We start from the raw sequence: 12,317 nt of genomic DNA on the forward strand, positions 1-12,317 counted from the left end.
CTCACCTGCATCTCTTCCACCCAGCTCAGAAGGTCCTGAAGAAATTTCATGCTGACCTCCTCTTCTGTCATGTTGGGGTCTGCCAGTGAGGATTTCTGTAAGGGCTTGCGGATCTGCATGTTTTTCAGATGCCTGAGGCTGCCTTGGTCCATGCCGCCACCACTCCCCATGTAGCTCTGGACTGAAGCAGGCTGCAGACCGGGGGTCGAGGACGGGGTCAGGCACGGTGTAAGGCTAGAGGTGAATGTGGAACCAGGGGTACCTAACCCCCCTGTGGTGAGTGCTGGGGTCAGGGCTGGTGTCAGGCTTGTGTTGATGTTCTGGGAGAAGCCAGAATTCAGGCTTTGTGTGATGCCTGAGATCATCATTTTGGTTTGTTCTGTCGTCAGGGTGCGACCTTTGCTGTACACAGAAGAGCACTCTGCTCTCAGGGCTAAAAGTTCATCCCGGAGTTTCGACACCCTGTATTCAAAAAGGAACAACAGATGAGATGTCTTCATGGATGTGGACAAAAATACAGTGTATTATTTTTGCAAGAGGATGCACTTTATACCGTTGAACAAGTTGATCTGCAAAGGGGAATTTCCCATCAAGAAGAATTTGGATGTCCACCACTTGTTGTCTGAGGATATTCTCACACTCCAAAAGGTAGCCAGCAATCTCAGCTTCATTCAGGAACTGAATACCAGACTCGAGACGTTTTGCATCCTGAGCAGAGAAAGACAAGATACTCAAAACACTCAAAGAATGTGCACGGTGTTATTTTATAACAACTTACATTGAGTCAAACAGATATTAAACTAAACTCACAGACTGCAGGGAAGATCTTGCAAATGCCAGCTTGTCCTCGCCATTGACACAGTCCCGCTGGACCCTGTTGGCAATCTGTTGCAGCATCTCAAGCCTACAAAAACAAAAAGATGAAATTATGAGTTTATGGTTGTTATCATTTAAATAAATAAATACATCTTTACAATGCACATTTTAACCTCACCTGGATCCGTAGGCAATGCTGTTATTGAGAAAGATTAAGCTGTTCATTTGTAAAGGTTTGGTGAGGGAGGTGTCACTGGAGCCGAAACTGTTAAAACTACTGTTGCACGCAGAGGAGATTCCACTCAAATAGGCCATCTTACTTTACGTGGTAAACAACTGCTGCTACTCCCAGCCACTCCAACAGTCACCGAGACATTTCCTCATCTTAATCATCCCTCTTCAAGGATCCCAGCCTCGGCCTAACCTTGACAGCTGGACTGTGAGCATCCTTAACTGATGAAGGGGTGTTCAACCTGCTCATATTTATAGTGCCACAGTAAGGTGCGGAGCGTGTAAAGAATCTCCCGCCCTGAAATAATGTGCAGCCCTCAGGGGATGAAAATTAAATGGCAGGTTGAGACAGTGTGCCTTCATACAAACTGAGAGTGCATGAAGCGCTGCCAAACTGCGGTTATTGCTGTTTCTGCCAGTTTTCACCACACCCAACATTAATGCTATCAATGTGTTGTGTTTATAGACCGTGAAGGCAGGAATGTAGATGTAGGCCTGTCTAAACTATTGTCTACAGAGTCTTTGGACTTAGCATCAAGATCTACTCTGCAAACAAACATCGATGGAAATTATCTTAGTAAAAGCAAGATTTCTGTCAATTTCAAAGTAACTAGATACTAGTATGAGTCACGATTATGTTGCTGGATGGAAAGCAGCTATTTCTTCCACTAAAATAATTCACAGGAGTCATTTGTTTACTGAACATTGTGCATATCACTCGATCATCTGAGCAGAACAAAACTCAAGCATATCCTATAATAATAATAAGTAATGTATATATGCAGTAACTCTGATCAAGACGTATTGCATGCAACAGCTCATAAATATATTGATAGAAATCATATTGAAGTGTGCAACGATTCAGTGAGGGGATTTCTGCTTTCATAAGGACGATCAATCTTTAACATAAACATTGACCCTCAGTGCAGCAGAGATATTAGTGGGCTTGCAATATGATGCTGCAGCGCTCCACCTCTACCAACCCCAGATAATGTTATGCTGACCCAAGAAGCTTATTTGTTCTCTATTGAAATGCTTTTTACTGAGAAAAGCAGCAAATGACCACAACATTGCTTTAAATCTTTGTGTGTTGACTCAAAAAGTCCCACATGTTGGAATATCCAAACACCAGCAGCGTGTCTCTGTGTGTCAGATAAATGACACATTTTGACTGACAAGTAGCCCTTAATATTAAGTTATAAAGACTTAATATACAGGACTGTAGATAGAGCACAGAAGATGAGACCACATTATGTTGATCCAGAAAACACAAGGTATTAATACGCCCAGTGCCTGCACATACCTTTCCACCTCAGGCCTCAGGCTCTTCTCTCTTTCCAGCATGGCAACTATTAGTTTACCCCACTCCTTCTCCACGTCGTTAGGGTGATGACCGTGGGGTAACTGAATACGTCCAAACTCGATCCACATCTGTCCGATATGCCACAAACACAGACTTGTTACCACGACAGTGCAAAATACAACAGGCACTTGCAAGATGTGGTCAAAAGCAACATGCTCGTCTATTTTGAATTTGTATACCTCAAGCATTTTATAGAGAGTCTGGATTTTTGTCTTCTCGTTCTCTTTCAGCGGGATATCGTGTTCTTTAAACTGGAGATACTGTGTATAAAGTGCCTGTGAAAGAAAGCAGAAATTATCATAAACATGTTGATACACAACATAAAGCATCAGAACCAATATTATCTAGGAGACAGATTTGTCTTTAAAACAACTGCATTAAAGTGCTTTTACTGTCAGAAGCTATCAACATCTTGCAGCAGATGGAAGCTGCTGCTCTCTCACATCCTCAAATATCACTTTTTAGTCTCAGTTACAGCAGATTGACATGCAGATTCTAAGCACTTGAGCCAAAGCTCAACATATAAAGTTGGTAATGATTCAAATCTTCAATACCTTGAGTTCCACGGGGTTGTTTGGGAATGATCTATCTGACATTATGACCACATTGTGTCTGATCCATTGGCTGAGGTATTTAATCATGTTCTGGTATTCCACCCATTTGATCTCAACATCCTGTTCAGAGGAAAAGGATTATCAGCAATGAAGCACATTCAGCACATTCAGCACATTCGCTGGGACCGGGGATGAGATATTCGTGAACTGATGCCATGAACTTACATTTGGACTGATTCCATCAACACCATCGGGTACTTTGGGGAAAGCATCGTACAGTGTTGAGACATACGTGATGACAGATTTTTCATCAGGTTGCTGAACGTCTACGTCTGATGAGGGAAGTATAAAAAAAACGAAAAGAATTCAACACGTGACATTGAGGTCAGAGGAAAACTTCACTCCCCACGAAGATGTTCAAAGGTTTCAGAGTGTTTTTATGGGTTCAGCCAAACAACAAGTGGGTGTATCTCACCCTCAGGGTCCAGCAGTCTGGCCACCCCCAGCTGTTCGGCCACACAAAACGCATTCTCTAAATTTGATCGGTTGGCCTGTGTTGAAACACGGGTCATGTCAACCAGGTCTGGCCTGAAATACAGAGAAATAGAGACAAGTAAGGCAAGAAAACTAAAAAAGAGAAGGCAGAAGAAATGGACAGAAGACCACTAAACCCGCTAAATGCATTATATAGCTTTAATGCTCTGCAAAAATATGCAATTCATTCAGTGTTACAGTACCTGTATTTATGGATGATGGCGTTAAAGAGCCTCCCATCCCTCCAGGAGGTTGTGAAGTTGTCACAACGAACGCCTACGTAGCCGTCTGTTATCTGCCTGGACCAGAACAGTAGCCTCTCCTTGGCCGTCATGTCCTCGGATTCCCCCGTCACATGGATCTCTGAGATCTGTCAAGATGCGCAGCCGTTAAATGTGTAGTGGCTTGATGCAGAGACACAGACAAATGTAACCCGCCAACCTTTGAAATTAAGACTGTGCTATTACTGAGTGGTAACAAACACCTTGAAATATACTGCAATTAAATGGGACAATAGCACAAGCTACAGCCTTACAAGTACTACTGCGTCAATCAACAAATTCATGTCCCAAAAAAAGACTGAATATTTCAAGCTTCCCAAAGATCTAAAGTAATGAGACCAAAATATCTATTTCATAATTGAAGTGTAAAGTAAGTGTTAATGAGATTTCCTTTTCTGGTTCAATGACAAATATGTTCACACTTAAAAAATGGTAAATGTGAGGCAGAGTTGTGTAATAAATTAGCCAATAGTTTTACAACATGTGATACTGAAGTTTACAATGACCTCAGACAAACACTGCCACCTCACAGGTTCCACCGTGTTCTTGGCATCCTGGTTCTTAGCACATTTACAAAATCAGAACAAGAGTTTATATCTACAGTTCACACCACATTCAGTCATGTTGACTCAAGTAGATGTTGTTTTCATGCATGTGACACGCAACCCAAACAACCACAATTTTGGAAACACCAGAAATACTGTAATTCAGTTTGCAATGGAGGGCACGTGGGACACACGTTTCTATTTTTTTCATATCACAGAAAATCATAGATCTGCAGCCAGGTGACATCAGTAATAAAACAACAGTGAAAGACAAGAATAACAACACAAAGCTTGGACAAGAAGACCAGCCAGATAGAAATCCCCCCGAAGAAAACTTCCCCCGACAGTCAGCCCATCCACACCGTGTAACCTCTCAAGCCTGAAACATCTAGAGTCCAGTTCAGACAAAGCATGACAACAGTTTAACAGGCCTCCGAAACAAAAGTTGATTTATTAGTTTTAGTCTGTCCAGCTGGAACCCTGAAGCAGCCACTGTGGCAGTAACTCAAACCTCCCAAGTATAATAGCTGAACTTGACTGACTGATTCAATAAGACTGCGAGACTCATAATTAATCCACAAGCATCATAATAATAACTCAGTTTTTACAAGAAAATCAAAACACTGCTGTGCTTTTAGGGTCATTTCAGAGTGCTGTCACAAAGTCAGTGTTGAAGGAGGGAGAGACTGCCTGAAATCCACAACCAGAGTGCCCTTTGTTTTGTTAACGTAAACATGAAGGAATGACACCATTATACAATCAATGTGACCCTTACCAATTATACCGATAATATGTGCCATTCAAATAAACTTTGGCTGACATTAGTGTTCAAAATATGCAGAAGAGGGGACACACATCCGTAAGAGGTTGGAGGATTGCCACATTAGAATAAACACCAGTTAATGTCACACAATGCAGCCTCCCAATGACCCACATGAATCACTAGAATACACAAACTGTTCTAGTGATAGAGAGAATTAATACAACAAGACATAACGTGTGTTCTGAATGTACTCAACAAAAACATAACCCCACAAATAAATCTAAAAACCAAAACAGGATAACAGCTGACTTTTGTGCCAAGAAAACTGAAGTCTAAAATCTTTATTTATATAACTGATGCTGTACAAGAAAAGAAGAGACCAGAGTGATGACATAAAGCTCTAAAAACCATTGACCATGTTGATGATTACATAAAAGGATGTAATTAGAACTAGTATTCTCACTGTAGAGCATAGCTTCACTGATTTAAACACCAGCCACTTATTGCTCACATTATATTTTACCCCTATCAAGCACTTTTTTAAAACCCATCATAAATAGCACCAAGATAACACACTCTAGGTTTACCTCGTGTTGGGTAGAAACACATTTGGCAGGAGATGCAAGATGTTCTACGTAACCAGAGCAGGTGTAGGCCCTCTGTCTCCTCCTCCTGTGTGCTCGAGAGCCACATATAATCCTGCCAAGCGTCTCCTCGCTCCCTGGTCTGTCATTATCTCTTTGAGTTCGCAGCATGTGCTCCACTGCTCCAAAGCTTACAGCCCTCCTTAACTGCCGCCGCAGCAGCTTCCTCAAAAGCACGCCATCCTTAGCGGGGACGCCTCTGGAAGTTTCTGGAATACAGCGCAGCTCTCCTCCCGCGATGGAGCTGCTCTGGTCGTCTTGTGTCTGCTCTGTGGGAAACCTTCCCAACCTTTGAGTGAACCTCTTGCTTGATGGATTATAGGGATCTCTGATGATTAAAACCGGTACCTCGCCAACGTAGACGCCTGTGGTGAGGCTGTCCTGCCGGGATTGATGCATCTTCCTCTCTGATGGTTTATCCAGCTCTGCTTGGGACTCCTCTGCGTTCCCATCCGGGCCATCTTGAGGCACTGCACTGTTGCAGATGGCCTCGGTTGCAATAGCTTCACTTCCAGCACTCCTGAGGGATCCAGCAGGCTGAAAGGCTTCTGACTTCCTTTTTTTTCTTTGAAAGTAGCATCGCCCCTTAAGCTCTTTAGATTCAAGGCTCAGTGGAGCTTTTTTGGGGTCAACATAGCATTCCTCTTTAGGGACTCGAACACAGCCACAGATGTTTCCCATGGCTGACAGTTGTACAGTCTCTCACCCATCGACAGTGCTGAACTCCAAACAGTGAGCCTCTTTGTCAGGCAAAGTATCCGGTGAGCTCCACTCGATCTGAAGAGGCACTACCTCATTGACAGAAAGTCATTTTCACACTGTGCGACCAGCACACAATGAACAGTGACCGACAAGCCGGCAGTGAGACATAAAGGTCCACTCGAGCGGAGTTGACTTTTTCTTTTTGTTGACACACAGCTGAGAGCTGGTCAGCCTCTTTCCCGCGTGCTCTCTCTCTCTTGAGTCTCTCCTCTGACACTGGAATCCTTTTTGACCTTTGAAACATTTCTCTGGCTTTGCTAATCCAGCACAAACGCCATAAATGCACACACACAAACACACACACACACACACACACACACACACACACTCACACACACTCACAGACACAGCCCGTGTGCTTATATTTCTCAGCTGTGCAAGAGTGGGAAAGACTAGTGGACAGACCTGTTTTGTGCTGGCTTTAGTCTGCTTAGTCTGCACAGTAAACATGTGCACGTCACAGCTGCCTTGTATGTTTCCTAATATTTGTGTCTGTAATAAGCGGTGGCGGGAGGACAAGGTTTAAACTGCAAGTGGATGCCAGCTGATGGCCCCGTCTATTATGCTGTGAGAAATTTTGGCTCAGCAAGTTTGGCTGCGTGAGCCAGACAGAGTCCCAGCCGGTGGGAAAGGCTTTGAAAAACAGAACAGCGTAGGTCAACGAGAGCAACAGAAGCAGAGGCAAATCCAAGCTGGACAACAAAGTGCTTTCACTTTGTCTATTAATCAAGCTACGGACAATGGCGGAGCCAGAGGTGGGGGTTAAGTCCAACGGTTTGAACAAACACTTTTATCTCAACAGATCACCACCACTGCAGTTCACAAGGGGGCAAAACGCTCTGACCAGGAAGTGATTCACCACATAAAACCATTGCAACAACATGACATGGTCTGACAGCGCGGGGCACAAGTCCACTGTGGAGGAATCTATTTATATGTTTATAACATGACCAAAAGACAATCAAGCAGTGGGTTCAAAGGTAAATATAATGGCACCACACAGCCCAGCTAAAAATAACATTGTGCCACTGTCAGCTTACAGTGATTGAAGTTTCCCTGAAGGTCGAAGTCACCTGACAGCCGACACGGTTCAATGTATTCACTCCCACGGCTTGTGTTTGTGCAAAGAGCAACAGATAAAGAGGCAGTGACAACCAATCAAGTGACAATCAGGGTAAAATAAACAAACAAGACCAACAGGCAGAGAAATACCAGAGAACAATGGTGGTGTGTTGTCACCGGCTGCATGCTAAAATAAAGATCACACTCAACACCATGTTTCAGGTGAAAATACAACACGTTGTGAAGAATAGTGACAGCGTTGTGTGATGAAATCCCCTTCTCATCTGCACAGACATGATCACACAAAGGAGAGAGTCTGAAACAACGGAACAACATTTAAACTGGGAAACAGTGAACCAACTGTAAGCTAGATAACTGAGGTCAAACATACAGTGCAGTTCTGTGTGATAATATCAAAATATTAATAATATAAATAATAAAATACCCTGGAGCAATAACAAAAGCTAAAAAAAAAATATGCCCTTAAATCAACTATCATAATTTAAGAAATATAGTTCATGCATTTCAATCTGCTGTCAGCTGTGGTTATATAATGAAGTCCAATATGTAGCCTGGGCGTTTTCTCTGGCGCTGCTATCTTTCGAAATCAAGAAGAAACAGGCCCATCGCTGCTCAAGGGCTTGCGTGAGACAAACAGCAGCAGGTGTTGGCACCCTCACCGAAGCTACCTGTCAGCGAGTCCAGACAAAATGACTATTAACCACTTCATCCCACGTAATTTCATTGAGGGCGTCAGTCTGACAGATGCATTATTGTTCTAATAGAATTTGCTATTAAAGCTGCAAGTGTGAAAGACTATTGCAATGTCGACCAGCCGCTGAGTCATGTGGCGTGTGCCAAATACATCAATAATCCCATGCAGCAGCCAGAGAGACGGAGGGAAGGGAAGAGAGAAAAGTAGTTCAAGTATGAAGTTTCTGCATGCGATTGCATTTTTGACAGACACTTTGATGAGCACCTGGATACTCCCGGCATGTGTGAGCACTCACGCGCACACACATGCACACATACACACAGACACACACACTCTCTCTCTAACCCACGTTGTTGTCGCTCTAGCAATAAAATGACAAATAATCCCAAAGAGAACATCCAGGAAGTGATATCAACCCAGACTAAAGTACCAGGACATTTGAAAATCATCACAACTCTCCACACTTCAAAGTTTGTTTGGAAATACAATATTCATATCGTAAAATATTTCACACTAACAAGTCAAAGCAACTTTTAAGCCATTGCCGTTTGCATTTAAACACAGATTCATTAAAACATGCAAGATACAAAAACCAGGAGCTACATGATGTTAACTTGTCAAGTCAGCCCGGTAAACACTAACATTATATATCATCACCGTCATCTCCAGTGAGTAAGACTGCAATCACAGCATTCAGCACAACGTATGTATGCTGCACAACTTTGACACCTTGTGGTCAAAAGAAGAAACATCCACTTTTGGAAGTGTGTGTGTGTGTGTGTGTGTGTGTGTGTGTGTGTGTGTGTGTGTGTGTGTGTGTGTGTGTGTGTGTGTGTGTGTGTGTGTGTGTGTGTGTGTGTGTGTGTGTGTGTGTGTGTGTGTGTGTGTGTGTGTGTGTGTGTGTGTGTTGAAAAAAAATATGCCTTCGAATATGAGGCTCAACATCAAGAAAGATGTTTAAAGTTTAAGGTTAACATCCCTTGAGGTGACAACGCTGACCTGAAAGTGCAGAATTATGGTCCAGATCAATCCCAGGGTCAGTTTTGGGTTGCCGTCTGTGATGTCATCGTTCCTGATATTTACAAGTTTGACCTGATGACAGGAAACACATGATTAGCATATTTACGATATTTCCAAATGTTCAAATCCTGCTCTTGAGTTTCTACATTGTGGCATTTACCTTTGCATGGCTTTGTGTACTAAACAAGTACTAAACATTACGGTAACTTTTGTCTATTTTGATTTGTCTGCCTGTCATGTAACAAGCACCACAAGGTGGCGCAGTACACATTATATTATGTCAGGGAGCTGCTACGTTGTGACCATTTGAGACCACAGGGAAACCAACAACGCTAAAAAGCAAATCGGCCTGTTTTATCTTCCTCATATCAGAAAAAAAAAATCCCCAAACAGACAAAATATGTGGATCATACAGCAAAGTCCAAACACGTATTTTATTTAATAGAGCAGGTAATCTATTCGTCTAAAGCCAGTTTGATCATCTTTTATGACAGCAATCAATACGCTGCAGGGGGAGATTTGAGGAGGTTTTAACACATCATTTTATGTTTAAAGACAATAGATGATGCAATAATATGGTGTGTACTGCAGCAAAAACAATAGATCAACTCTTTTGTGACCATCTATGTTTCCTTTGTCTCAAGTCTTACATCACATCTGGCTCCGGCTGAGCAAGGTCGTCTTCTTCAACACATCCTGAGTGTTGGGGGGAGGGGAGGGCGATCATAGCTCTTTGAAACCCCACCGATGGGATTTGTAGTGAGCTCTCCTTAAACGATGCAATTACTAGTCGTGGGAGCTGATTTTTGATTTTCCCCAATAAAGATGATAAATGCCACGAGTCCAACAGTGTGTGATGTTGGAGAACAGGCGGTGTCCCGGTAATAACCTCTGAATGGGGCTGTCCCACACAATGTGGCACTGTGTGTTAGAGGCCAGATATTCAGAAAAAGTGTGCCGCTTGCATTCCCACTTTAATGACACATGTGCCTTTGCTTGCATTTGTTTGCTTTATTGGTTACAAGGGAACACATCTCTCTTAATATGATGCAACTGCAAACATGGGCTGCTACATTTGCTATCCAAACGTGAAAATTCTGAATTAATTATGTGGATTTTCAGTTTTTTCTTACGGTTTAAAGGTTTATTTATTTATGACAATAAATTAGCAATGTTGGCTCAAATTCATTCGAATTGACAGAAGAAGAGTTTGAGCGCTTATATTGATCCGTACCTGTCGCCTCTTTAAATAATCCAGTGCTATTTGTACATTCTGGAGTCGGTGGAAGCGCATCCTTCCTCTCTCCCGAGGCTGTGGACATAAAGATGGAAGTCATGTAGCGTAATTGGACTTTTCTCAATATCAGAGAACACATTTAACATATGATTAGTAGCATGGTGGACACAGGACATGCATCCAGGTTCTTACCTGCCATTCTGGTGAGATAAAGACTTCAAAGAACACACAAGAAAAACTCTACCCACAACAAGAGTGGCCCTTTCTCAAAAATCTGTGCATATACAGAACATTTTCCACCGTTTACATCTGTAGACATTTGCCCTTAACATGTAATAACACACCAAGTAACAGTTAAAGGGAACTTGATGTGCTGTAGACACCAGATATAAAATAATTTAAAAAAAGATGGAAGAATGAGTCATCGTTCGAGAAATAATCCAATCTCTTGTGGCAAATGCATGTGGACAGTCAGGGGCCACAGCACAAGGTGATGAAATGTAAAATGCATTGTAGCCAGGATGCAGCAGCGGCAAAAGACGCGTGCCACGATCAGCCGTATTTCTAAGTTGATAAAAGCTGGGAAGAACCCTGCTCATCTCAAGAGCAAAGCAACGGTAACCCATCCCCCAGAGCTTTCATTCAATGGCTTTCATACACTTATGAGGAGCTCTTGAGGCATCAGAATACTTAAAAGCATACTCAAAAGCGGCAGATGAAAAATGTCCTGATGCTCACGAAGGTTCAGAGCCCTTTGATTGCATGGCTGATTGATGAGCAAAGCTAGTGAGGTGGATTTAAAAACCCAAGCGTTATGGACAATTTACTTTCAATATATTGCACCTTTTTATATCAGTGGGCCAAATTTATAGTTGATGCATGTTCAAAAAGACATTTGAGCATGAAGATGCCTGGGTCTTTAAATCGTGTGCACAATGTTCACTGCATCATCAGTGTCATCCTGTCATGTAGGATTCTGACATTGTTTGCTGATCAAAAGAAGTGGGATTATTAAAACAATGTTGCACAGAAATCACAAATTTAGCTAAATTGGGAAAAGGGAAACACTACTCTATAAGCATATAGAAGAACTACAATATCTGCTGAAGCCATTTCGTAAGTCTACAAAAAAAATAAATCATATCGTGGGATTGTTTCTACACTCCTGTTAACGGGCCACGGCACACCTGTGAATTAGTTTGTTAAAAGGAGGTGGAGGGGCAGGCCACACGTACCCCCTGATCATCATCCACCGTGTCTCCATGCTGCTCAACTGCACATGCTTCTGTCCCACTCACCAACCGCAATGTCTTCAGAAAATCACGCTCCCTTGGCTTATCACCGAAAAGGCAACACATGGGGAAGAAAGGAAGACATGGACACACACAGCGGCCAAATCAAAAGGAAGTTAGACAATGGACGGAAACCAATCACAGAGTGGACAACAGAAGAGGAGGAAAGTAGAAGGGAAATAGGATGTAAACAGAAAATAGATAGCTTGAAGAGGATGAAAGTTAGTCACACTGGAGGAGGAGTAACTGCTGGGGCTCCTTACACAGGAATACATGCAGTTTAAATACAGAAAGGGACAACACAGTATGAGAAGATTATGGAGCTCAGGACTGCACAAAGACTGTATTAACATACTTTAAAATTAAAGAATGACATGTTAACAGAGAAATTAAATAATACTGCAGATAGCCAGCTGGATAACGAACAGCGCCTAAGTAGCTGCGCCAGAGCGCTACAGCTATACACTAAGCCGCTACGTGCCCTAAGGGATAGGAGCC

The 12,317-nt window shown here is 42.6% G+C and overlaps 1 protein-coding gene across 16 annotated transcripts in view; it reads right to left on the minus strand.

The window, feature by feature from the left end:
* Positions 1-12,317, minus strand: part of dst (dystonin) — a 95,277-nt gene that overhangs the window by 60,679 nt on the left and 22,281 nt on the right. For 14 of the 16 annotated variants that reach the window (XM_068567221.1, XM_068567218.1, XM_068567216.1 and 11 more), the window contains 11 exons: positions 10,525-10,602; positions 9,270-9,362; positions 3,702-3,868; positions 3,440-3,552; positions 3,190-3,296; positions 2,965-3,084; positions 2,590-2,685; positions 2,351-2,478; positions 811-904; positions 554-708; positions 6-462 (listed from right to left, as the gene is read on the minus strand). In XM_068567221.1, coding sequence (XP_068423322.1) covers positions 6-462; positions 554-708; positions 811-904; positions 2,351-2,478; positions 2,590-2,685; positions 2,965-3,084; positions 3,190-3,296; positions 3,440-3,552; positions 3,702-3,868; positions 9,270-9,362; positions 10,525-10,602 — 1,608 coding nt within the window. Of the gene's footprint in view, positions 1-5; positions 463-553; positions 709-810; positions 905-2,350; positions 2,479-2,589; positions 2,686-2,964; positions 3,085-3,189; positions 3,297-3,439; positions 3,553-3,701; positions 3,869-9,269; positions 9,363-10,524; positions 10,603-11,762; positions 11,842-12,317 lie in introns of those variants that run through there. The other 2 variants (XM_068567230.1, XM_068567229.1) reach the window with 2 other exon arrangements.

This window comes from Clinocottus analis, unplaced genomic scaffold, assembly GCF_023055335.1.
Source record: "Clinocottus analis isolate CAN_PGR_092001 unplaced genomic scaffold, fCliAna1.0.p SCAF_8, whole genome shotgun sequence".
In the NCBI taxonomy this organism is placed as follows: domain Eukaryota; kingdom Metazoa; phylum Chordata; class Actinopteri; order Perciformes; family Cottidae; genus Clinocottus; species Clinocottus analis.